The sequence below is a fragment of the Salmo salar genome, chromosome 20 (genome assembly GCF_965601325.2).
Source record: "Salmo salar chromosome 20, fSalSal1, whole genome shotgun sequence".
Lineage (NCBI taxonomy): Eukaryota > Metazoa > Chordata > Actinopteri > Salmoniformes > Salmonidae > Salmo > Salmo salar.
Window position 1 is genome coordinate 65,006,127 of NC_138310.1, and position 27,706 is coordinate 65,033,832.

Consider the following 27,706-nt stretch of genomic DNA (forward strand, 5'->3'; position numbering starts at 1 on the left):
AATCTTCCCAGAAGTAACTTTTTCAGATACCTACAGATTAGAGACTATGTTAGAAAACACCTCCCAACATTTGGGAATGCTAAACCTTCCATGTTTGACGGATGCATAAAAATATGCCCCACCTCAGACAAACTGATATCTCGTATATATGACGCTTTTCAATCTGTTAGCGCATCCTCTACTGATGCCATTAAGGCAAAATGGGAGGAAGAACTAGGGACTGATATTTCGGTGGCAGACTGGGAGGACAGCTTGGAGTATATCCACACATGCTCCATCAACTCCAGACATCGTCTCATACAATTCAAGGTATTACACAGATTACACTATTCCAAAACCAAACTACATAGGATATTTCCTGGTACATCCCCTATGTGTGATAAATGTCAGGCTGAGCAGGGTACACTACTCCACTGCTTTCCCTATGCTCTAACTTGTATGGGTATTGGTGTGGAATTTTTGGGGTCCTCTCTGAAGTTCTGGAGACTTCAATAGACCCAGACCCGCTTCTGATAATCCTGGGAGTGTCCGATTCCCTAAACGGATTAACCAACTCCCAAAAACAACTCATCTCTTACAGTCTCATTTCGGCAAAAAAACGAATCTTGTTGTTTTGGAAAAAGAGGGAAGCGCCCTCTACCAAATTATGGCTCAGCGAATTGGCAAACACTGTACACTTAGAAAGAATTAGATATATTCTGAACAATAAATTATCAACATTTGAACAAATCTGGCAGCCTTTCCTCTCTTACTTGGACCAGGCGGTGCTGTGAATTTGCACTTCATAACGCACTCTCAATTGTCATATGGTAATCTACCTTTGGGCAGCATGTGTTGGCCCCGCCACCCGAGCAGATGGGAGGGGTATAGGGTGGAAGAAGGGGGGGATAAAGTGGGGGGGCTACATCGACCCTTTTTTCTTTCTACCTGTCCTTGTTTTGTATGTCTTGTTTTGTAATATTTGTTTTGTGCCCAGAACTCTGGGTCTTTTGATTAATGTCTGTTCTCTTATGTTTAGATAAGAACTGTAAACTTGTCTTTTATACCTATACACCATTCTTGAGTATGTGTTCAATAAAAAAATATTTGAACAAGAAAGTCCAGGACCCAGTTGCATAGGGCGGAGGCCTGACCCAGGGTCTCGAGCTTAATGACGAGTTTGGAGGGTACTATGGTGTTAAATGCTGAGCTGTAATCGATGAACAGCATTCTTACATAGGTATTCCTCTTGTCCAGATGGGTTAGGGCAGTGTGCAGTGTGATTGCAATTGCGTCGTCTGTGGACCTATTGGGGTGGTAAGGAAATTGGACTGGGTCTAGGGTGTCAGGTAGGGTGGAGGTGATATGATCCTTGACTAGTCTCTCAAAGCACTTCATATTAGGCCTACTAATATCACTGATACAATACATGGTCTGTTTTCCTTTTCTTTGGGGTGTTGACATAGAATAGTAGGACTCACAATTGGTCAATCTGTAATAGCTTAGTTATGACCCTCGGCATAATTTGTTAGATATTCCAATAATGTATCTGTCTGAAACTAAATTGCACTAATTGAACCCAACTTCAGTGATGTTCGTGGAAATGCTTTGCCCTTATCATGACTCCAACTGCATCGCATTTGGGACCGGCTGTAAACCACCTTTGGTCTGCTTGGGTTCTCGAGAGCTATGCTATGTTGTTGTCTTAGGTCTCTTTATGTAGTGTTGTGGTGTCTCTTTTTTAATTTTATTTAACCTTTATTTAACTAGGCAAGTCAATTAAGAACAAATTCTTATTTACAATGACGGCCTACCAAAAGGCAGTCTCTCTTGTCATTTTTATTTTTAATCCCAGCCCCCTTCCCCGCAGGAAGTCTTTTGCCTTTTGGTAGGCCGTCATTGTAAATAAGAATTTTTTTTATAAAGATGAAATAAAATACAATTTTAAAAGAGCTACATCATGCTAAGCAATACTGGGGAAAAGTTGTTAAAAATAATGTCCATAGCTTCAGTAACTTGTTATGCTATGGGCATGCCATTTTATTTTGTCCATGGTAATTAGAGAAACTATTTAGTCTGCAGACCAGTAACTGCATTGTCACCGCTCATTGGGTTTTGGTAGCTTTGCTGTTTCATGCGTTTAGGTCAGAGTATTGGGTCAGAGCGATGACTGTATAATTATGAATGGGTCAGAGGGAGTTTACAGCGATAGGGCGGAACTGGCGTTCCAGGAACAGACTGAATTGAAAGAGGACGGGAGAGAATCCCAACATAAACACTGTGAAATATTGAACATATTCCTACTCTCATTCAAAGAAAAGGCCTCTCCAATTTTCCGACGATATCAAGGGTGCGGTCGCTTTCAGTGTAGTTGTTTTCGTGGTGTTCCCTGAGCTTCCCTCACATTTTTCCCCGCCGTATTTGTCACGGAGGGAGGCGGTGGAAAGCACGGCCGCCATCTTTGGGATCTGCCTGTAGTACGGGATTCGACAATCTGGGCCCCCGTTAGTCCAAGGCAAGGGTGGAGATTTTTTGCCAACTCTACACAGCCAACCTAAATCAACAAATCGGTTGGCAACTTTGAAAAACATCAGAAATCAGTGTAAGGAAAATATAATACAGGAAAAAACACACGTCCAGTACTCTTCCTGTCCACAATTGGTTGAACCACACGACATTCTCTGCTCGGCTCAAACCAGCCAGGCCCGTCGGAAGGGTGAGTTTAAACTGGCTAGCAGCAGCTAAAGATAGCTAGCCTCACATTTTTAACGGGTTAAAATGTGAATGATACGGTGGTAAACAGTACTTGCAACGTTGCCCTAAAATGCACTTATACCTACGACACTTGTCATATCACCATGTATTGCTTGCTCACCACATAAGAAAGTTGGCTTCTATGGCTAGCTAACGTTACTAGTAACATCAAGTTAGCTAACAGTAGTACTAGTTAGCTGCTTCACGTTTTCTTGGCTGCATCGACCAAACTACTCGAATGGGGTGTAGGTAACTAGCTAGCGGTAACTTCCAGTTTGTTGACATTAGTAAAGCAACTAGCTAGCTGGCTACTAAAGTTGGCTGCATTGTCTCGTAGTAACGTTAAATGTTTTGTCGATTGGATTTTGGGGAGTTCTGACAGAACTTTGAGCAATGTCTTGGCTATAGCTAGCTAGGTATGTGTTAGCTATGCCACTACTAGCCTTGGCTGGGCAGCTTGCCAGCGAGTAAGCAAATGGTTAGGGAGTCTAGGGACGTTTCTCAATGATGAGTTTGCCTTGAACGTCATTCGTCAATTTACAATCTTTCTACTGTACTGTCACATTAACTAGGGTACATATTAGGTGTATGTTGCATCTCTCGCAAAGATCAGATGGTAAACAATAGTCTGTTTTGTTATGTTATCTGTTTCTTTGATCCACACAACATTTGTTTACAAATGCTGGGTGTTCCAGTCCTTATGCAATAGGTACACATCATTAATAAGAACAGAACACTACTAAATGCATTTGAATAAACCTAAAATTGCACAAGCCTGGCAATTATTATTTTTAAGAATGAGACAACACTTGGCAATAGCTTGCATTCCCATCCAGCTGCTATGACCCTAGTTTAGACCCCTCTATGATTGGATTTGTTAGCTGTGACATTCATATGCCCCAATCCATTAACGTTGGCCTAAAAGGCTCCATAAATGCTGGAAGGCACATTAAATCTGATGTCCTCCTTGCATATTGATTAATAATTGTCATTTCCCTGGTTTAGTTTGTGTGTGTGTGTGTGGTGTTTTGGTCAATTAAATGGGTGCCACTTTACCTTGTGAACTGAAATGAGTTGGCTATGTGTTCATACTCATTTCATTTGTTTATGGGGCTTTTACATAATCATGAAAATAAAGGGGTTGGGTCAATTCAGTTTTCAAATCAGCAAGTTAATTGAATATTGCTAATTGTTTTCTACTATGATGATCAATTCATGAATTGGATTTCAATTCACTTCGCAAACAGTGTACTGCATACTCCAGAGAGAGACACAAATAGGTCCCAGGGATAGGCAATAAGGATGGCCATGTTTGTATCCACACCCTTGCATTGTCAATACATGACATGATTGATTAGCCTATCACAGACCACATTACACTTACACAGATAATACAATACAGTTTTCCCCTCTAAGAGCTCCAAAGCAACACCATTGCTAGGGCTGTATAAGCTACGATAGAATAGTCTTACTGCCTGAAACAATTCCCAGCAGGGCCTATAGCTGAGCGAACAGGAAATGCTGAGAAATGCAGTGCCGTGACAGTATGCAGAGGGAATTCCATCCCTCCAGCTTGTTGTCCTGTTCGGCTGTCTTCTTGCTGCCTCTCTCTGTGTGTGTGTGTGTGGCACGCCGAAGTGTTTCATTAAATGTATCAGTTACCATCGCTGTTACTGCTCTCACATGCATCCTGCCGTTCAAAACGTCATCATCATGAGAGATAGGCTACAACAACAAGGCTCATTCATGAACAACAATGTAGTAAACAACAATGGCAATAACTCCACAGTCCCATGCCGTTAATGAGACTTTATTTCAGGGCTGTGGCTGCATCTGTACAGCAGGGTAGTGAGTCGTCCAGTGGGACAAAGGATGTCTGCCTGCTGTGCCTGAGGGACTGGAGTCCGGCTGTGCTGTTCCTCCCAGGCCAAGAAGGAGAGGAACAGTCTTGTGACTCTGGCGTCAGAGAGGGAGAGTGTTGCTCAGTGTGTCTGTGTGCAGCTGATCATCTGAGCTGGCTGGGCACAGTCAACCTTCCTCAGATAACTAGTTAGCTATCAACAATTACATCATGTTTAAGATCCAGCGATAAGTTACATGTTTATTGAGGCATACAGACAGTGACATATTGTGTTACTGCCAGAAATGTTTTTGAATTACAAAAAAAAATTGGCACTGTAGCCGACTCAATTTTCTGGTGTTGTCGAGGAGTGGCTATGCAGCTATAGGAGCAACATGTTACTACCACACTTGTTGGTCTTCCTCTGGCAATGTTGGAATAGGCCTAGTAAAAAACAGAGTTTTGTTTTTTTATTTGAGGATGGAAAATACCCCCTAAATATATATTTGAATCAATTGACTGAGGAAATGTCTGTCTTGGCCGTACAGGTCTAACAACTAGCCAGTTTTATGTTATGGATGGTATGGTGCATAGCTCATATCATCCATTCCTTAGTCACCTACTGTGTTGTAATGTTGGGTTTTCTTTGTGTGAGGTTATCAGCTGCAGGGCTATTTTCTTTGTTTCCTCCTTACATCTGTCTGTCTGCATACCTCTGTCTATCAGCCAGGACACAGCCCACTGGCTTTCTTACAGTAGTTGCTGTTTCTATGGAAACAGGAGACTGTGGTCTCTTCCTACTTCGTTTGCCAGAATGGACCAAGAGCTATAACTGGCCACTCTCCAGAGCTCAGCCTGACGTCACTGGCCAATGTGCCCATCCCTCGCTCCTATTATTAGGCTCTCCTGTGGCAGCCAGGGATGCTCAGAGGGCCATGATCCTACAGTAATGGGCTGGACATGGCAGGCACACTAGTTTCTTTCTCATCGTCTGCCTAAAGCAGCCCATGGCGTGCGTCATATCCGAGGGAGAGAACACTAGACTGAGCCAAAAAGTTGAAAGCACAGCACTGGTGTTTTTTTTTCTCTCAAACCATTGATGACACAACTGAATTTGTACACCTGAGGAAACCCTTCAGACCGAAGACTGCACACAACTCTGCCACTCGAGGGTGTCTCCTTTGCACTTCCTCTCCCTGATGCATAAATAATAATGACATGAACCATGTTTCCATCTACAGTTTTTATGCGAGTAAAGTCATACCATATATATAATTATATATTTTTTACGACAGCTGTGATGGGAACAGGAAGTTTCGGTACAATTTTATAAATGCAGACATAATTTGTTCGTTTGACATGGTGGGATCTTTTTGTGTCTGTAAAATATATTATGTGAGAAATGGTGGTGGAAACACCTTTATGGGCAATATTAACCATCATATCGAAGTAATCTTGGAGTTTGGCGATGATATGGTGTCGAGTCGTAGATTTTATTAAGCTACAGATGAAAAAATGTATGAACTTCACAGGGTCATGAAAGTGCACAATGATCTTGATGCTCCTTTCCAATAAGTATCGAGGGTCTGATTCTGGTGACATGATGATCGATGCATGACTGCAATTTGACTAATAAATATTCTTGCTCGTATCCATAATAATCTTATGTAGACTAGCCTACCCGCACTGTATCTGCGAGCTGTTGGCTTAAGCACAAGTGACAAGACCAGAGTAACACAACTATTGGTAGAGTTGAAAATGTGATGGAAACACATTCAACTTTAGATTTTTATTCGGTACATGAAAACTTAAGTGGAAAAAGTACATTTTGTGTGCATTATGTCATCACGCTGATTTTTATCCTCAATAAGTCAGTTTGATGGAGACACCACTGGTGGGAAAATGCATATTTTCTTTATGCCGATTTTAGAATATTCGCATGAAAATCTGTCGCCAATTGGATGGAAACCTAGCTAGAGACAGTGTTTTTTTTTTTTTCTCCGAATAGTGCCTCTTTAGTTATCATGGTTACATGGACCGATGCTGACTGTGCAGGAAAAGGGTTGAAAGGAGGCTTACTCTGAGTGTAGGGCTGCCCCGTCCCCCATGTAGGCTTTTCAGCATTAGATAATCAGTATTAAAAGTCCTATTCACTCTCTCTGTTTATGCTGTTGTATCTTCTGTGTTCCGGAGAATCAATTTCACCATTCACCCCCTCTCAATATCATAACTTGATTGATTTTGGGTCCCAGTTGGTAGAGCATGTTGCAATGCCAGGGTTGTGGGTTCGATTCCCACTGGGAAAAATAATGAAAAATGCATGCACTCACTAGTGTAAATCATTCTGAATAAGAGCATCTGCTAAATAACTAAAGCGGGGAAAAAGTATGATATTAATGTGCTCGCTTAGTGCTACTTTGCTAGTTCTCACTCTCTGTCCTCTCCATCCCCCCCAGGTGTGTACACGTATGAGGCCACTGTCCTGCAGATGAACCGTCGGTGGGGGCTGTCACGTCGCTGTCGCATATCCAGATAATCCCTGGCCGCGGCGGTGGCGGCACTGGCACGTCCCCCCCTCAGCATGCCCAACACTAGTCGGGCGGGGAGCCTGAAAGACCCCGATGTTGCTGAGCTCTTCTTCAAGGAGGACCCTGAGAAACTGTTCTCAGACCTGCGAGAGATCGGACATGGCAGCTTCGGTGCAGTCTACTTTGTGAGTACTTGGACCCGCCACTCTGTGCTCAGTAACAGAGCTGGACTTCCATTCAGAACTGTTTAAGATATAGGGCAGGGTGTTGACTTTGTGTTTTTCTTCAGGCACGAGATGTGCGGACCACTGAGGTGGTGGCCATCAAGAAGATGTCGTACAGTGGAAAACAATCCAATGAGGTAAGAGAGTGACTGTGCATCAAATGCCGTTGATGTTACAACAAACAGTTATAACCAGTGTTGTACGGTATACCGGTACTATGATAATATCACTGCACCAAAACGTTATGATACCTCATTTTAGAATACCGTAGTACTGTTTCATATGATACTACTGGTCCAATGATATCCACTTCACTTTCATGCGCATATCACGTAGCAGCTGTAATCAGCCAGCCACATCCTCTACCAGCCCTGTCACCTGCTTCTCTCCGTCCGCCCTCCATGCACATCTATTCCTCCGTAAGGATTTTGAAATATAATTTAGCCATGATGGCAAGCGGGGATGCTGACCCAGACCCTGATGAGTCTTTTGTTAGATTTGTACATTTGTTACATTGGAGCAGCATGCAACGCAAGCAATGTTGGTACATTCTATAATTTCATCCCTTGTTATGACCAAGAGCACACAGACCAGTCTGAGTAGACTTTGCAAGTTCACTGTCATGCAGCCTCTGAGTGTCAGAGGGGAATGGAGCAGCGCTTCGCCCCAGGCATGCTTGCAGCTTTACAGCAACGAATACGGCTTGTCTCTAGCCTAAATGGTTCAAAAATATCACCCATATTACCGGTTTTTCTTTCTATCAGGATTCACGCGCATTTAAAATTATTTCACAAACCATGTCGCGGGCTGTTGTTAACTAATCCTGGGTTTCTAATTATTGGTTTGATAACAAACAACGTTGTTCAGTCATGTTACCTAGCTAGCTAATAACCTGGTAACTTGACTGTAGGTTTAAGCTCATTTGATTGGCACAGGAAGAAAGCAAAAGGTTCTGCTACTCATGAGGTGTGCTTCAAAGGTAGGATTCATATAGGCCTAATGTAAGAATAAACTATATCAACAACCTATTTCTTTCTGGTGCTCCTTAAATTCTGCTTAGTGCCTAATGTTTTAAAAGTTGGGAGAGAGAGAGAGTGGTGTGTGTTTTGTTTGGGCTTCCAAGTGGCGCAGCAGTCTATGGCACTGTATCTCAGTGCTAGAGGCATCACTACAGACACCCTGGTTCGAATCCAGGCTGTATCACAACCGGCTGTGATTGGGAGTCCCATAGGGCGTTGTCTGGGTTTGGCTGGTGTTTGCCGTCATTGTAAATAAGAATTTGTTCTTAACTGACTTGCCTAGTTAAATAAAACAATTATGAGAGTAAGGGGGAGAGAGTGTGTGTTTATGAGAGTGAGGGAGACTGTGAGGAAGGGAGAGAGAGAGAGTGTGTGTCTGTGTTAACTGAAGAGTAAAGAAGGTTTCGTGCAGTGTTTTCCCCGTACTGACACAGTGACATGCAGATCATTATGCAGTGTTTTCCCCGTACTGACACAGTGACATGCAGATCATTATGCAGTGTTTTCCCCTTACTGACACAGTGACATGCAGATCATTATGCAGTGTTTTCCCCTTACTGACACAGTGACATGCAGATCATTATGCAGTGTTTTCCCCTTACTGACACAGTGACATGCAGATCATTATGCAGTGTTTTCCCCTTACTGACACAGTGACATGCAGATCATTATGCAGTGTTTTCCCCTTACTGACACAGTGACATGCAGATCATTATGCAGTGTTTTCCCCTTACTGACACAGTGACATGCAGATCATTATGCAGTGTTTTCCCCTTACTGACACAGTGACATGCAGATCATTATGCAGTGTTTTCCCCGTACTGACACAGTGACATGCAGATCATTATGCAGTGTTTTCCCCGTACTGACACAGTGACATGCAGATCATTATGCAGTGTTTTCCCCGTACTGACACAGTGACATGCAGATCATTATGCAGTGTTTTCCCCTTACTGACACAGTGACATGCAGATCATTATGCAGTGTTTTCCCCTTACTGACACAGTGACATGCAGATCATTATGCAGTGTTTTCCCCTTACTGACACAGTGACATGCAGATCATTATGCAGTGTTTTCCCCTTACTGACACAGTGACATGCAGATCATTATGCAGTGTTTTCCCCTTACTGACACAGTGACATGCAGATCATTATGCAGTGTTTTCCCCTTACTGACACAGTGACATGCAGATCATTATGCAGTGTTTTCCCCTTACTGACACAGTGACATGCAGATCATTATGCAGTGTTTTCCCCTTACTGACACAGTGACATGCAGATCATTATGCAGTGTTTTCCCATTACTGACACAGTGACATGCAGATCATTATGCAGTGTTTTCCCATTCCTGACACAGTGACATGCAGATCATTATGCAGTGTTTTCCCCTTACTGACACAGTGACATGCAGATCATTATGCAGTGTTTTCCCCTTACTGACACAGTGACATGCAGATCATTATGCAGTGTTTTCCCCTTACTGACACAGTGACATGCAGATCATTATGCAGTGTTTTCCCCTTACTGACACAGTGACATGCAGATCATTATGCAGTGTTTTCCCCTTACTGACACAGTGACATGCAGATCATTATGCAGTGTTTTCCCCTTACTGACACAGTGACATGCAGATCATTATGCAGTGTTTTCCCCTTACTGACACAGTGACATGCAGATCATTATGCAGTGTTTTCCCCTTACTGACACAGTGACATGCAGATCATTATGCAGTGTTTTCTCCTTACTGACACAGTGACATGCAGATCATTATGCAGTGTTTTCCCCTTACTGACACAGTGACATGCAGATCATTATGCATTTGTATTCCTTCCTCCCATTCCTCCAGCCAAATCACAGGTAGGCCTTTGCAAATATGAGCTAATCAGCCAGTCTATGCAGTATTCTATTATACACTGAAAGTGTGAAGTTAAATTCAATATGTGTTGTATTGAGTAGAAGTGTGAATTTCAGTGAAAACGTGAACAAGGGGTTGGGGTACATGGGGAAACGGGATGCTAGGCCACAGATTTTTTTTTTTCTCCACATGGTATCGTCACAACACTAGTTATAACACAACAGATTCAGCCAAAAATGTCACACTTGTTATCAGTTACCAGGTGAAGCTTACTTTGTTATAGATATAATCCAGCACCTTTCATAATTCTAGTTTTGTTAGTAAGCATCTCTCACTTACTTGCAAACAGCATAATTTTTTTCTGAAAAGTGCACAGTTAGCTAAAAAATATGTAAATCAACTAATTGTGTGACAATGTCGGCACGGAGTACAAACAATATGATCTATTAATCCCATGACATTGTATTTAATCAGTGGTGTGATGACACATCGTGTTCTCCAGGAAACAGTTGCCTCGTTTTAAAGGTTACGCAACTTCAATGAGTTGAGACAGTGCAGGGCTGTTACAGATGTTTTGTTTGTTGTCTCAATATCGGTTTACCGTGAAAAGGCTCAATAGCATCTAATCTAACAAGACTTATTCCTTCAAGATCCTTTCCTCAGTGAGTTTGGAGCTTTAGGCCTATAGTTTCTCTAAATTTTGGTCTTCAAAGGGATTTGTTGTGTTTCTCAGCAGTTTCGAATTAAAACATCTAGCTTATTTGCTTAAAGTAGTGGAACTGCAAACCTGTTCCCTGAAGCGCAGTCTAAAAACAGTTGATAATCAGATTTGAATCTGGCAAAATGACTGGATTGGGTAATTCATTAACCCAAAGAAGTGGAGTGGAACTCAAAGGGAAGTAACTAAAGTTCAATGTAGAACACCTAATAGTTCCAGCCTGCGTCTCTGTCCTTATTGTTGAAATGGGCAATCTGCAGTTGCTACATCCATTTTTGGACTTATAAATGAATGATATACCTATTGATTCTTGAAGAATATAACTTTTATGAATACTTAATGAGCTTAGTTAAACTGTCGTACCCCATTAGAACCCCAAATATAACCTTGTTTTTCTCCAGTATTTGTAAGCATTGTAATTTTAAACAAACTGTATAGCGTCGAAACATTCTTAAAACTATAGATGTGATATCTTGGATGGTCAGACTATGAATTTGAGTGGTTACATTTCTCCAGGTGCATCCCTCAGCTTTTTACCAAAACAAGAGGATGGGTGACTGCTAATTGCCTGAACTGCAGATTGGCCCTTTTAGAGCTTGTTACGCAAGCATGATGTAATCGTTCCACTGTTTTACCTTACAGAAATGGCAAGACATAATTAAGGAGGTGAAGTTTCTGCAGAGAATACAGCACCCAAACAGCATAGAGTATAAAGGATGCTATCTGCGAGAGCACACTGCCTGGGTAAGAGTGTTATCTGAATGGAAAATATAAACAATAGGTCAAAATGCTATGTTGAATACTCTGAAACAGGTACATTAATTAACCCTGTATAACACTCTCTCTTTCTGTCTCTGTAGCTGGTGATGGAGTACTGTCTAGGCTCTGCCTCTGATGTCCTGGAAGGTAAGATGGGAGTTTTTATGACACTGTGATGATTTATAAGATGAGTTCTTCTTTGTGGTTTTCACCATGATTTGCAGCACTCTCATCCCCTCTATCTCTACATCTTCTGTAGTTCACAAGAAACCTCTACAAGAAATGGAAATAGCAGCGATTACCCACGGTGCTCTACAGGGGTTGGCTTACCTTCATTCCCACAACATGATTCACCGGTGAGTAGTGCTAGTAGCTGTATGTGTGAACGTGCTAGACTGACTTCTTTGTGCCCTTAGGGAGAGAGTGTGCCTGTGCCAGTGGAACAAAGCTCTAATGCCATAATCACTCTCCTCTGTTTGTCTGTCTGACAGAGATATTAAGGCAGGGAATGTCTTGCTGACAGAGCCTGGCCAGGTGAAACTTGCAGATTTTGGTTCTGCCTCCATTGTCTCTCCAGCCAACTCTTTTGTGGGGACGCCATATTGGTGAGTGGCAGAATTCCAATGTACAAGAAAAATGGATGGTGTTTGAAATATGGGGAAGAATTTAGAAATGGTTCACCCTCTATAGTCTCATTCAATATTTTCCATCAAATCAAAAGCGATGTAACGGTCATTAACATGGCTATGTTTCCTCAGGATGGCCCCAGAGGTAATCCTGGCTATGGACGAGGGTCAATACGATGGGAAGATTGACATCTGGTCTCTGGGAATAACCTGCATTGAATTAGGTAAACTCTCTAGTCCATGTACTCTGCTCTGGTTCAACTCTAGCTCTCCTGTTGTTTTAATGTTCTCCTTTGTTCATTCCATATCTCAAACCAATATCTGGCCAGTAAAGAAAGTATACCTATTTTTATTTTTTTCATACTGGTTGAAATAATACATGTGCTAGGTTTTGTCTGTCTTCCTAGTTCTTCTCCTCCCCACTGTCCTCCTTGTTATGTTTGGCTTTTAGTGGATCCTGGTAACCTATTGTTTTCTCTGATCTTTTTTTCTAGCTGAGAGAAAACCTCCACTGTTCAATATGAATGCGATGAGTGCCTTGTATCACATAGCGCAGAATGAAAGCCCCACACTGCAGTCAAGTGAATGGTACGTCATGTAGCTTCGTCGGAGTTAACTTACTCTTTAGGAGAAGGCATTTGTCCGCTTTTAAAGTGTGTCATGGTGAGAACGAAACTAACTCTTCCCTCTTTTCCACATCTCTCACTTCAGGACGGATTACTTCCGAAACTTTGTAGATTCTTGCCTTCAGAAATTCCCCCAAGACAGGCCCAACTCTGAGGAACTTTTAAATGTAAGACCTCTGATGTACACTACATGATCAAAAGTATCTGGACACCTGCTCGTCGAACATCTCATTGTAGAAATCATGGGCATTAATATGGACTTGGTCCACCTTTTGCTGCTTAAACAGCCTGCACTCTTCTGGGAAGGCTTTCAACTACATGTTGGAACATTGCGGCGGGGACTTGCTTCCATTCAGCCACAAGAGCATTAGTGAGGTTGGGCACTGATGTTGGGCGATTAGGCCTGGCTTGCAGTTGGTATTCCAATTCATCCCAAAGGTGTTTGATGGGATTGAAGTCAGGGCTCTGTGCAGGCCAGTCAAGTACTTCCACACTGCTCTCGACAAACCATTTCTGTATGGACCTCGCATTGTGCACGGGGGCATTGTCATGCTGAAACGGGAAACGGCCTTCCCCAAACTGTTTCCACAAAGTTGGAAGCACAGAACCGTCTAGTATGTAATTGTATGCTGTAGCGTTAATATTTCCCTTCATTGGAACTAAGGGGCCTAGCCCGAACAATTATTCCTCTTCCACCAGACTTTACAGTTGGCACTATGCATTGGGGCTGGTAGCGTTCTCCTGGCATCAGCCAAACCCAGATTAGTCATTCGGACTGACAAAGACCGCGTTTCCACTGCTCCAGAGTCCAATGGCGGTGAGCTTTATGCCACTTCAGCCGACGCTTGGCATTGCACATGGGGAGGTTGGGCTTGTGTGCAGCTGTTTGGCCATGGAAACCCATTTCGTGAAGCTACCGACGAACAGTTATCGTGCTGAAGATGCTTCCAGAGGCAGTTTAGAACTCGGTAGTGAGTGTTGCAACCGATGACAGACAATCTTTACGCGCTACAGCACGTGGCAGTTCCGTTCTGTGAGCTTGTGTGGCCTACCACTTCGCGGCTGACTCGTTGTTGCTCCTAGACGTTTCCACTTCACAATAACTGCACTTATAGTTGACCGGGGCTGCTCTAGCAGGGCAGACATTTGACAAACTGACTTGTTGGAAAGGTAGCATCCTATGTTGGTGCCATGTTGAAAGTCACGGAGCTCTTCAGTGAAGCCATTCTATTGCCAATGTTTGTCTATGAATTTTGCATGGCTGTGTGCTCAATTTTATACACCTGTCAGCAACGAGTGTGTCTGAAATGGCCAAATCCACTAATTTGAAGGGGTGTCCCCATACTTTTGTGTATACAATGCATTCGGAAACTATTCAGACCCCATGACGTTTTCCAAATTTCGTTACGTTACAGCCTTATTCTGAAATAGATTCAATTGTTTTTTTTCCCTCATCAATCTACATACAATACCCCATAAAGATGAAGCGAATAGTTTTTTTTCTGCATTTTTACTAACTTATACAAAATTAAAAACAGAAATACCCTATTTACATAAGTATTCAGACTCTTTGCTTGGAGTCTAGAAACTGAACTCAGGTGCATCCTGTTTCCATTGATCATTTGGGGCGGCGGGTAGCCTAGTGGTTAGAGCATCGGACCAGTAACCGAAAGGTTGCTAGATCGAATCCCCGAGATGGAATCCCCGAGCTGACAAGGTAAGAATCTGTCATTCTGCCCCTGAACAGGGAAAACCCACTGTTCCTAGGCCGTCATTGTAAATAAGGATTTGTTCTTAACTGACTTGCCTAATTAAATATAGGTAAAAAAAATAAAAAATTTATCCTTGATGTTACTACAACTTGATTCGTCCCCAAGAACCCAATGGTCACTATGACAGAGCTCCAGAATTCCTCTGTGGCGATAGGAGAACCTTCCAGAAGTACAACCATCTCTGCATCACTCCACCAATCAGGCTTTTATGTTAGAGTGCCCAGATGGAAACCACTCCTCAGTAAAATGACACTCCTCAGGCACATGACAGCCCGCTTGGAGTTTGCCAAAAGTCACCTAAAGACTCTCAGACCATGAGAAACAAGATTATCTGTTCTGATGAAACCAAAATTGAACTTTGGCCTGAATGCCAAGCGTCATGTCTGGAGGAAACCTGACACCATCCCTCCGGTGAAGCATGGTGGTGGCAGCATCATGCTGTGGGGATGTTTGGAAAGATGAACAGAGCAAAGTACAGAGAGATCCTTGGTGAAAACCTGCTCCACAGCGCTCAGGACCTCAGACTGGGGCGAAGGTTCACCTTCCAACAGGACAATGACCCTAAGCACACAGCCAAGACAACGCAGGAGTGGCTTCGGGACACGTCTCTGAATGTCCTTGAGTGGCCCAGCCAGAGCCCGGACTTGAACCCGATCGAACATCTCTGGAGAGACCTGAAAATAGCTGTTCATCAACGCCATCCATCCAACCTGACAAAGCTTGAGATGATCTGCAGAGAAGAATCAGAGAAACTCCCCAAATACTGGTGTGCCAAGCTTGTAGTGTCATACCCAAGCAGACTCGAGGCTGTAATAGCTTCCAAAGCTGCTTCACCAAAGCACTGCGTAAAGGGTCTGAATACTTATGTAAAAGCGATATTTCTGGGTTTTTAAAAAATTAATTAGCAAAAATGTCTTACTCTGTTTTTTCTTTGTCATTATGGGGCTTTGTGTGTAGATTGATTAAATAGATTTTTTTCTCAACAATTTTAGAATAATGCTGTAATGTAACACAATGTGGAAAAGCGGTCTAAATACTTCCCGACTGCTTTGTATAGTGTGTCTATCTTATTTATGATTATCATGATCTACCAATGCCAAGACCGATACAGAGCTCTGTTCACTTGATTTTGAGTTTACCTTAAATTAACATGAATCATACCCACCCTCAACTCAAAAGAAAATGATTGGTCCCTCTGCCTCCCTCTTTTTTAGCATGCGTTTGTGCAGCGGGAGCGGCCCGACTCTGTCCTGATGGACCTGATCCTGAGGACCAAGGTTGCGGTGCGGGAGCTAGACAACCTGCAGTACCGCAAGATGAAGAAGATCCTCTTCCAGGAGGCTCACAACGGCCCTGCAGCTGAGGCACAGGACGGAGACGAGGAGGTCAGTCGCCCAATCTGGCTCTGCTCTCCTGTGGAGCTTAGTTTGAGAGCATGGTTTATACCAGAACCATCGTAGTCTTTTGAAAAAAGCCTAGGTAGGACAATAATGATATTAATAATAATATTTCATTTGTAAACGATTATTTCCTCAATAAGGTGGAAAACAAGACACTCAAAAAATTCAGCAACCGTACATCAACAAGTAGAAAAAACAATCACAAATCATCAAACCACTTTAAGCGATCAAACATTAAAAGCTAGCTTGAATAGGTAGGTCTTCAGTTGTGTTTAAAACAAGGAAATTATTTAATAGAAGTTCCTCTAAATGCACTCTTAACCTTATAATATTACGGTTAAGGTAGGCCTGGTGGGTCTTAAAGATTCTCTCAATATTCAGTTGTTCCTTTTTTATCTTCTGCTCATAACCTGCTGTAGTTGACACACTGTCATTCAGAAAGTATTTCACTCACCTGTGTCTTGCTGTTGTTATGGTGTTGTCCCCAGGAACCGGAGAACAGTGGCAGGACAGGCACAGTGAGCAGCGTTGGCAGTAACCAGTCTATCCCCAGTATGTCGATCAGCGCCAGCTCCCAGAGCAGCTCTGTCAACAGCCTGACCGACGCCGGAGATGACAAGAGTGAACTGGACATGATGGAGGGAGACCACACGGTCATGTCTAACAGCTCCGTCATTCACCTCAAACCGGTGGGTAGAGATGATCTTAGAGCTGGACCCGCAGGCAATGTTCCCTCAATTTATCTGTTCCCTCAATTTATCTGGGGTACTAAGCAGATTTCTGGTCTGCTGGGTGCAAACTTGAACGTTGTGAGAAGTCTGTGCAACTTCTGGCACGCGTTTACTGTGAACACTGAGACTGTACCCGCATTTAGTTACAGTGACCAAGTAGGCTACTGTGGCTGTTTATCATAATGTAAGCCTATCAGAGTGGCCTACCATTAAAAAACAATGGAGAAAATGCATCTTATAACATTTTAACATGGAAATAGCTGTTCCATCATTCAGCCTACAGTAGCAGCCAATGTGTGGTGTTCAATGTAGGCCTACATTCCATGAGATTTATGAAAATAACATGTAAGGATTGACAACCTGTTTATCCACTTGTCCTTCACGCAAGGAGGTGATTGAAAATGTTGTTTGATGCAGGAAACCACTTGCCTCAAACAATGCATTATTATTCCCATACCATTATTACAGAGAATCAGACAAATTATACTACCCTCTGCCTATTGGCTACTTAGCTTATTCAAGCCTGTCTCAAAATACAACACTGCCCCTTTAACTCCCGAGTGGTGCAGCGGTCTAAGGCACTGCATATCAGTGCTAGAGGCGTCACTACAGACACTGGTACGATCCACCGGCCGTGATTGGTAGTTCCATAGGGCGGCGCACAATTGGCCCAGCGTCGTCCGGGTTAGGGGAGGGTTTGGCCAGGGTAGGCCATCATTGTAAATAAGAATTTGTTCTTAACTGACTTGCCTAGTTAAATACAAATAATTTGCAAATAGGGATACTGCAGCTCTGATTGGTTATGGTGCACTGGTCTGTGTAGAGTATCTCTTACATAGTTTGTTTTGTTTCGGGAATGTTGCATTGATTTGATCACATTTCGCACAATAGTGGGAAACATTGATAGTGCCAACATAAGGGGAACACTAGAAAATTGAGTGAAGTTCAATCTCGTGCTTCTCTGCGCGGGCTGATATTTCTTCTGCGCTGCAGTCCCGGGGGAACTTAGAGGGAACATTGCTCGCAGGATAACTGGACACTGCGTTTAATAATAGTGAGATGATTCAGTGATATACAAGACAGTGTTTCCTGGTGCCTTTCACAGATTATGTGTAAGCGGTATTTTTCTGCTGTTGATGTGCTGCGTTGTATTTGTTTCTTCAGGAGGAGGAGACGACTTATCGCGAAGAGTCGGAACCTAACAGCCGGCCGCCCACTGAGCCCCAGTCTCCCCCTGCACACACTCCACGGCCAAAACACCACCGCAACCGCGAGCACTTTGCCACAATACGCACAGCCTCCCTGGTAAGAGCCCTAGAAATACAATGATACTGTATATAACATGATTTTAAAATGGACCCTTAAAGGCCCAGTGCAGTCAAAACTTGATTTTTCCTATGAAGTTGGAATAATACTGTAAAATTTGAATAATGCTTATAATGCCCTTTTAGTGTAAGAGCTGTTTGAAAAGACGGGTGGGATGGAGTTTTGGCATGCCTGGTGACATCACCAGGCGGTAAATTGATTAATAGACCAATAAGAAAGAGTTCCAAACGTCTCTGCCAATAACAGCTAGTTTTTATTTTTCCTCTCCCCACTCAGACCACTCCCAGACAGTCCTAGCAAAATTCTTGCTTGAGAAATTGCTCTTTGCTAAGAAGCTGTTTTATTTTTCTTTGGGTATTTTAATTGAAAACAATTACGGTAAGGTACTTAATTGTTACCCAGAAATCATTTGATATTGAGATGAAGGCCCAATTCAGCTGTTTTTTAAGTGTCTGTTCCTGTAGGATATAATAAGCTGAACCTAGAGTTCTATGATAAGCCCTATGTTTCCCCCAGGTGACCCGTCAGATGAAGGAGCACGAGCAGGACAGTGAGCTGAGAGAGCAGATGTCAGGCTATAAGAGGATGAGGAGGCAGCACCAGAAGCACCTGATGGCCCTGGAGAACAAGCTGAAGGCTGAGATGGACGAACACCGGCTCCGTCTGGACAAAGAGCTGGAGAACCAGAGGAACAGCTTCGCTCAGGAGATGGAGAAACTCATTAAGAAGCACCAGGCCGCCATGGAGAAAGATGTACGGTCATTTGCTCACTTACGCCATACTTACTTCATAATTCATACTTTGTCTAGATTCTACTACTGTTCCCTAGGTCTCTGTTGAATATTCTTGTTTGAAATTTTCAAATGTTTAATTTGTGTGTATTTCTGCAGGCGAAGACCTTTTCCAATGATGAGAAGAAGTTCCAGCAGCACATCCAGAGCCAGCAGAAGAAAGAGCTGAACAGCTTCCTAGAGTCCCAGAAACGAGAGTACAAACTCCGCAAGGAGCAGCTCAAAGAGGTAGAGAATCACACGCAGTCATACAGATGAACACACATTATACAAAGGCTTCAATCATTGCTATATCATTTCAAGAAAAAACACGACTTGCACCATTGCTCGCCTACATACTCCTCTCAGCATGTCAGACGGACTCAATGAATGACTAAGCCTCTACAGAAAATGTGCAAATGTGGACAGCAAGCTCCCATGTCGACTTGCTTAAAGCGGCAATCCGCAGTTGAAACGATAACAAAGCATACTCCCACTGAGGTTGAGGGATGTGTCTGGAAAAAGTGTAACCACACTTAAGTTCATAGACAGAGTTATGGATGCAAGGACTGACCATCCATGATATCTAAATTATAGTTTTAACCGTGTTTTGAGGCTATACAGCGTTTGTTTACATTTACGTTGTTTGCAAACATTGGAAAAACAAGCTTATATTTTGGTTAATGATGGGGTACGACAGTTGAACTAAACTAATGTCCGCCCTTGTTCTTCCCCCAGGAGTTGAATGAGAACCAGTCGACCCCTAAGAAGGAGAAGCAGGAGTGGCTGTCCAAGCAGAAGGAGAACTTCCAGCACTTCCAGGCTGAGGAGGAGGCCAACCTGCTGAGGAGACAGAGACAATACCTAGAGCTGGAGTGTCGACGCTTCAAGAGGAGGATCCTCATCGCTCGCCACAACGTGGAGCAGGACCTAGTGAGAGAGGTCAGCTGTAATCACTCAGCTCTCCTCATTCATACAGTCCCTTGTTCCTCTCACTCTCCTCAAAAGAGGGTCCCCTTGCCTGCTCTCGGTCTTGGTTTTGTAACCATGGCTCAGCTGTGGGTTCTGCTCATTTTCTTACTTCCATACATAGTTCCAACATTCCTTTCGAATACTGCCCTTTGTCTTATAAAATGCACTTTTCTCCTAACCTGTATGGTTGTTCCTCCCTGCCTGTCCGTCTGTGTGTAGGAGCTGAATAAGCGTCAGACGCAGAAGGACCTGGAGCATGCCATGCTGCTGCGGCACCATGAGTCCATGCAGGAGCTGGAGTTCCGCCAGGTCAACACCATCCAGAAGATGAGGGCTGAGCTGATCCGCCTGCAGCACCAGACAGAACTCACCAACCAGCAGGAGTACAACAAGAGGAGGGAGAGAGAGCTCCGACGCAAACACGTCATGGAGGTCCGACAGCAGCCCAAGAGCCTCAAGGTGAGCACACATTGTATTCTAACAGACAAATTGTTGTTTTCTGTTACTGTCAACGATGTAGGAACCTGTAGGATGTAGGAACCTGACCCCTCACTGTTTTGTTTGTCCTCCCTCCTCTGTCCCAGTCCAAAGAGCTCCAGACCTGACCCCTCACTGTTCTGTTTGTCCTCTCTTCCTTCCTCCTCTGTCCCAGTCCAAAGAGCTCCAGACCTGACCCCTCACTGTTCTGTTTGTCCTCTCTTCCTCCCTCCTCTGTCCCAGTCCAAAGAGCTCCAGACCTGACCCCTCACTGTTCTGTTTGTCCTCTCTTCCTCCCTCCTCTGTCCCAGTCCAAAGAGCTCCAGATTAAGAAACAGTTCCAAGACACATGTAAGATCCAGACCAGACAGTACAAGGCCTTGAGAAACCACCTACTGGAGAGCACACCAAAGTCTGACCACAAGGCTGTCCTGAAGCGTCTAAAGGAGGAGCAGACCCGCAAGCTGGCCATCCTGGCTGAGCAGTACGACCACTCTATCAACGAAATGCTCTCCACACAGGCTGTGAGTCACACAGGGACCTTAAAAACACTGCAGGAAGGGAGGCAGGAGAGGGATAAGTTTCTAAAAGCTGACTACTGATGATGGGCCTTTTTGCAATGAGGTCCTTTATCTACTTCCCCAGAGTCATATGAACTCATGGATAACATTTTTATGTCTCTGCGTGCAGTTTGAAGGAAGTTGCTAACTAGCACGCTAGCAGATACCCATAGGCTTCCAGTCATTGTGCTAATGCTCGTTAGCGAAACTACCTCTAACTTCCTTCATACTGGACACAGAGACATACAAATGGTATCCACAAGTTCATCTGACTCTGGGGAAGTAGATAAGGGCCTCGTTGCCAAAATCCCGAAGTATCACTTTAATATTGTGCTGACTCCCTGTCTGGCTCCCCTCGTCTCTAGCTGCGTCTGGATGAGGCTCAGGAGGCTCAGTGCCAGGTGCTGAGGATGCAGCTGCAGCAGGAGCTGGAGCTGCTCAATGCCTACCAGAGCAAGATCAAGATGCAGACGGATGCCCAGCACGACCGTGAGAGGAAGGACCTGGAGCAGAGAGTGTCCCTCCGGAGGGCCCTACTGGAGCAGAAGGTCTGATCTTCCATACTGGGAACATTTTTTACATAAATGACTCAAATGGCACCCTATTCCCTGTATAGTGCACTGTGGTCAAAAGTAGTGCATTGTAAGTGGATAGGGTGCCATTTGGGATGTAGTAATGGTGTATTAGTGGAAAAAAGCTTCAATTGAAATGTAGGCTTTATTTCATTTCAAGCTCCAGAGTTTGCTCTTATCATTGCTAAACCAGTGCTATTTTGACACGAAAATATTATGATACTGAGCAGCTGTGTGTATGTTTGTATCTTCAGATTGAGGAGGAGATGCTGGCCCTTCAGAACGAGCGTTCGGAGAGGATCCGTAGCCTGCTGGAGCGCCAGGCCAGGGAGATCGAAGCGTTCGACTCAGAGAGCATGCGTCTAGGCTTCAACAACATGGTGCTCTCCAACCTCTCCCCAGAGGCCTTTAGCCACAGCTTCCCAGGGGCCCCAGGCAGCTGGGCCCACCCCCAGACACAGCACCACTCTGGGGGCTCTCAAGGGCCACACTGGGGCAGTGGAGGGTCAGGGCACCAAGGCAGCCATCACCAACACCACTACCACTCTGGTCAAGGAGGGTCCCCCATGCAGCAAGCCTGGGGCCAAGGCATGCAGGGAGGCGGGGGTCCTCAGCCGTGGGGCCACCCCTCGGCAGTGCCCCTGGGGGCCAGAGGCAGTGGAGGAGTGCAGAACAGCCCCCAGGCACTGAGCAGGACAGCCTCAGGGGGGCGCAGTGAGCAGGCTATGAGCAGGAGCACCAGCGTCAACTCTCAGATATCCAACGGGTCGCACCTGTCCTACACATAGACTCCCAGAGTCAGAGTAGGATGCTGCCAAGTCCACAGAGCAGAGTGGGACAGTATGGGCTGAGCTCTACTACACCTCCACCTCTCTTTCACACATTTGTCATCCCCTCTCTCCTATTCCTCTCCTGTCCTGTGTACAGATGTGAATGCGTGTGGAAATAAATGTTGCTCAGGTCAAAAGGGCTGAAAGAGGCACACCCCCTCTACACAGCAGTTTATTAGCACACATACAGATCAGTTCTTCTGTTTCTATAGAAACCTTTCAGTGTCAACACTAAATACTTATTATTTAGTGTTCTCTCTCTTAGAAATCATTTTCATGTACATATATATGTGTTATCCATAGCCACTGCTCTCCTTTTTCACCACTGAGACCACTGTCAAAAAGCCTTTTGACATCTGCTAACTGCTTTTAATTTAAAAGTTGCTTAGTGTCTACCAATCACAGCAAACTAAGACAGCCCAGGAAATGCCCCTGCTCCAAATTTGATAATACATTGGCCCATCTATCTATCCAGTTACTTTATTATTATTTATTTGTTTACTCTCCTTATGCTAGCCTGCTTTTATGGTCATTTTAAATCACAGAGATTGTTTCTCTTTCCAAATCTGAAGAAAGTTTTGCGTTCTAAAATGTTTTAACAGGGAGAGGTTTAATAAACTGCTCAGATACCGTATAGAGCTGCTTGACAATATCTGAAACAAATTAGAGTTGGTTTGACATTATCTTTTAGGTTTGAGATTGTGAGGGACACTGGGACACAATGTTGTTGGCTTGTATTTTGGTCAGCTTCCATAAAACTGGCTTTTGTTGTTGTAGCCAAAGCTACTTTAAGCCAGGCAGTTGTTATTAAACATCTCACAAACTTAGTTACTATCGACCCCCGTTGCAGGAATGTGGTGACATTTTGTGAATAGGATTTTTTTAATAAGTTTTTACATACAAGAATCTGAGAGTTTTGTAGAATTAGATCAATTATATTTTGGCTGTTCTTATTTGTCTGTTTTTTATTAAGAAAGAAAGATAATAGTTTTTTGGAATTGCAGCTCGTAAGAGCAAGAGAAGTTGTGTTTTTAGCAATGTCATATCATCGAGGTAGGATTTTTGTTGTGAATTTCACAGTTACACTTGCAGTTTGAAAGATTTAAATGTTTACATTTAATATATTGAAGAAGCAGTAACAGACAGTGAACCTTTTTATATCAATGAGCATTTTGCCAACATTTAGTGATCTGCATTTTATTTTACACCTCCCTGTGGGAGTTTAAGCTGCTAATTTATCCATTTGCCAATAAGAACACTAAAGCAGAATATGAATGTTTTAGATGCTATTCTTTCTATTTGTCTGTTTCGGATGCAATGCTAGGGGTCCAGGCTGACCATAGCTTCAACTATGGCCATATTCAGCTGTTCTGTAGTGTGTGGCACTGGCCACTAGGCAGCAGTCTTCAACCGTTCCTTAGGCCATAATAGCCCACCTACAGTAGATCCAAATCTTCACTGTTGTTTAGGGTTTCCAAGTGGGTGGGTGGGTGTGTCTCATAGCATTACTACATCAGCCAAAACCAGAGGGACATGGCAGAGCCATAATAAACTATAGGCTTAGCTAACAGCTAAAAGTTTATATGTATGTTAATACTCAGTAAGGTGGTGCCTTTGTATGCCATGATACTGATGATTTATTCTCAGTGTAAAACTGGCATATTTGTTTACGTTTTAGTTCAGCTCAGATTGATTAAATAGTTTACCAAGTTTGTATTACATTTGGCATCATTCAATGAAAATTGTGTACTTCAGGAAGAGAGGATCCTAACATCTGTCCTCATGTACCTATGAAAATGATGTCCATATCATGAGTTTTGTGAAGTGATCAATTGAGCAGAAGTTCTAAAGGTGATAATATCATGCATACAGGTACTTGAGGGCTGGTTCTGGGTGTCTGCTGTGCGGAGGATGACAGATTGTGAGTTCCATCTTAGTTGGCTGAATGATCGAGGAGGGGGATCAGTATAATTATTACATGATTGTCCGATACAAGAGCCAAGACTCTAATACCTTTAATAAGAACCCTGACATTTATCATTTGATTTTATTTTAGTGCCTTTAAATACTGCTGTCTTGTCAAAGCACTTTATACAGTACATACAATGTATACAGTAAAACAGATGGTAGTTTGACTTTATTTTAGGCACAGCAACCTGAGGGATGAATATAGTGTGTCTGTATTATGTGGTTGAGGTGGGGAAGTTGAAAAGTAGCTAATAGTTGACCTTAAAGTCAGATACGTAGTCAGGATTTGATTACCTGGGGTTAATTACAAGTGAGTTAGCAGAGTCATACCAGTATGTAGACGTATTTCTATGGCGCTGTGGAGGATTCATGTTGGACAAGAACGAACCAGATTATGGAGTATGGTGACAGGGATAGTTAAAGGACTTATATTGTATGCTTGGTTAAAAAACACCTTTTGCACAAAATGTTGCAGGCCAGGTTTAACATAAAATAAGTGGGCACAGTAGAGCAGAGCTTCCATAAGTAGGAATAAAATATGATTTCAGAATGTGTTTGAAAGGGAAAGATTTAATCTCAATGTAATGGCTGTTTTTGACCATGACAGCAGGCTTGGCAAGGAGTTCATGTTGTGGGAGCTGGTTAATGTAATGCAGTCAAAGTGTTTAAAATGATAATGGTCCACAACTTGAGCAACACTAAACACTGCAATCAGGAAAAAAGAGACCATCTCATCAACCTAAAAGTAACAATGGCAGATAAATGAAGCGCATATACTTGTTAGTTACTGGTGTTCGGCATGTAAATATAACACTCGCACTAAATTATCATTCTACACTTATGTTGCTGAGTGGTTAAAAAGTGGTTAAAGCTGGAATCCTTAATGGTGAAACTGCCACGTCCGTTTGGGATGTTACAACAACAGAAGTTACTGCAAACAATGAACACTGTTTTTTTTCCTATCGGACATCAATGCACGCGCTTTTTTTTTACCACACTGCTCAACGCACCTCTCCTGTTTCGGCCACACGTTAATAACCAAGGTGCTGGGGTGGACAGTGGCACTGTTTCCCCTAATTGCAGATTCCATCTTTTAAAGGTGGCAAAGCACTTATGTAGTTATTTACTCGGACACCCACAGTGGGTTCTATCCGTGAGCGCGTTCTCTCACCCATGAAACTGTTTCTTTCATGGGTGAGTTTATGCCATTGTGGTTCCCCTCTTTATTTTCTCAACCTCCATTCCCTCAATCACCAAGTCTGCATTTACTATGAGGGTAACTATCTCTGTATGGAAAACACTTTAAAAACATATCTATTGAAAAGGCCACAAGGCTTAAAAATACCTAATGTTGCAGATATCTTAGGAAATTAAAGTGGGGTGAAATGTTCATATTGTGTATATCAACAATTTAAGAGATTAAACGTTTTAACTAAACTTGCGTTGTGACGAAGAACATTTAAAAAAAAAGAATCTATAAGACTAACATTATTTAACTTGATAGACACTAACCAAATATTAAACAACGTTGAGATTGGTATGGAGGTCTGTAAAAGTAACTGATGAAAAGTGAGCTTGGTTGTGTGTACACTGACTCTTACTGCTTTCTGTGCATGCATAGCCTACACTGTCATTTTCCTTTACTGTCACACACTTTGTTAGTCATTGCACCCTTCATGACACCTGTCATTGCAGTGAGTCTGTACCTCCTGTGTTTCCTTCTACTCCACCCTCTCTACATTCACATCCACCAGATTAGTACCTATTCTGAAGTTTGTTCTTGTTGAATGTGATGCTACAATTGTTCAGTAAAACCTTGTTTGATTTTAGGGGCACAAAGAGATGCAGGAGAAGTTTGTTTTAAATGGTTGCAGACTCTAATCCCCAAATACAATTCTCCAATATCTGCCTCAGAATCATATCCAACTGTCCTTTCCAAAAAGCAGGCATGGGTTTCATTATGTTACAGTACATAGGGCTGCGAGTGTGTCCCAATACTCTCCAAAACCTTCCACCTCATGTTTCCTTTCATTTGTAACCACAGAGAGTTGAAACGCCTCAATAGGTTAATTTACCACTATAATGCTTATACCCACCAAGTCTTCTATGATCAGTGGTCAGGGGAAAAAAGGTATTTCTGATTATTGGGACCTAGCCCATGTTCAGGTCAACAGCTTCTTAGGTCAATGGTTCATTCACATGTCAGGCCAATGAAAGGTCCTTGCTATCTGTGGTCCTTGGGACGTCCCTACCCCATTGGAGTTGACATTTTAAAATGCTTAGGGTTCAGGGTAGGAATGTCCCAAGGATCCCGGATAGCACTAACCGCCAATGAAACCTCATCTCATACGAGATCGATTACCAACCCGTCACACCTTTTTGTTCATGTTTTTTTAATATTTTTTTTTGTGAGGGAGACTACTTAGATATTTGTATTCGTATTCGTTTTAATCATGGTCAAGGCTTCTCCACCAACCTGGATAATGTTTTTAATTATAATTTAACATTGATGGTGTCAACTTTTGTTCTACTGACTGAAAGTATGGGATACTGAGTAAGAAACAGGCTAAAGAAAAATGGAGGTCCTCCCTCTGGTCAAACACTGTGCCATCCCAGAGCTGCCAAGCCCAGACACCACTGCATTGTTTCATCTCCAGAGTTCCCTTTGGCTTGGGCTGATGGCATGATTTTTTTTTTTTAATAGCATGATGTGAGCCATTTGGTTCTGGTCAGATGGCCAATGTAGAGGCTTGAAAAGATTGAGTGGTGATAGGCTACTTATGAAAAAAGAGGGTCCATTTCTATGAGGATGTCAGTATTCTTCCTTGGCACAGCATTACCACTACAACTCATATATATAACCTGTATTAAAATGTATAAATTGTGAAACCTGTTATTGAATGTCTGAAAGATTATGAAGATTATACATACATTTTCACCAAAACAATATACAAAAAAGTGAATTGAAATGTGTAAAAAGATTCATGAAACAGAAGAATAAAACTAGGATCAAATGTACTATTTTGTTTGTATTATAATGACTATTGTGCTGGCAGAGGGATATTGAACAGAAATCAGCTGTAATAAAGTAATTTTAGTATATAACTTGTGTCCTGTCTTTTCAATTTGGAGCATAAGACATTTGAACATTGTGTTAGAAAATGTTCACTTTGTACAGAATCATTGAGCCTGGTTTGCCATTCTTTGTTCAGTTACTACATTCCACTACCTGTACTCTGTCATGTGCCAAATTTGGCATATGTATCATGCAATTTCAGTGCCAACAGACATTGTATTTTAATTCCATAATTTTTGAATTTATATTAGGATATTGCATTTGAATGTAATATTTTTAGAATTTGTAATGCAAAAATGTAATATTTGAATTCATAATTTGAT

General features: G+C 42.8%; 1 protein-coding gene across 2 annotated transcripts; it reads left to right on the forward strand.

The window, feature by feature from the left end:
• The first annotated feature begins 2,171 nt into the window (after window positions 1-2,171).
• LOC106581166 (serine/threonine-protein kinase TAO1) lies at window positions 2,172-27,412 on the forward strand. Of its 2 annotated transcripts, none has more exons than XM_014163040.3 (20): window positions 2,172-2,581; window positions 7,030-7,286; window positions 7,391-7,462; window positions 11,561-11,662; window positions 11,779-11,824; window positions 11,937-12,033; window positions 12,169-12,282; window positions 12,436-12,527; window positions 12,798-12,891; window positions 13,015-13,096; window positions 15,916-16,086; window positions 16,590-16,790; window positions 17,997-18,137; window positions 18,675-18,911; window positions 19,049-19,177; window positions 19,667-19,870; window positions 20,120-20,359; window positions 20,689-20,901; window positions 21,303-21,485; window positions 21,764-27,412. In XM_014163040.3, the coding sequence occupies exons 2-20, from the start codon at window positions 7,155-7,157 to the stop codon at window positions 22,295-22,297; spliced, it is 3,084 nt and encodes a 1,027-aa protein (XP_014018515.2). In that variant the 5' UTR covers window positions 2,172-2,581; window positions 7,030-7,154; the 3' UTR covers window positions 22,298-27,412. The 2 variants fall into 2 exon arrangements, with proteins under 2 accessions (XP_014018515.2, XP_014018514.2); XM_014163039.3 differs by having other exon boundaries at window positions 2,173-2,695.
• Window positions 27,413-27,706: the final 294 nt, after the last annotated feature.

Excerpts from the sequence above, each read along its gene's own strand:
- LOC106581166 (XM_014163040.3), top strand. The coding sequence starts at position 7,155 with ATGCCCAACACTAGTCGGGCGGGGAGCCTGAAAGACCCCGATGTTGCT. Across the intron at positions 12,528-12,797 it reads AATAACCTGCATTGAATTAG|CTGAGAGAAAACCTCCACTG; the intron begins GTAAACTCTCTA and ends CTTTTTTTCTAG. Across the intron at positions 16,791-17,996 it reads CCGTCATTCACCTCAAACCG|GAGGAGGAGACGACTTATCG; the intron begins GTGGGTAGAGAT and ends TTGTTTCTTCAG.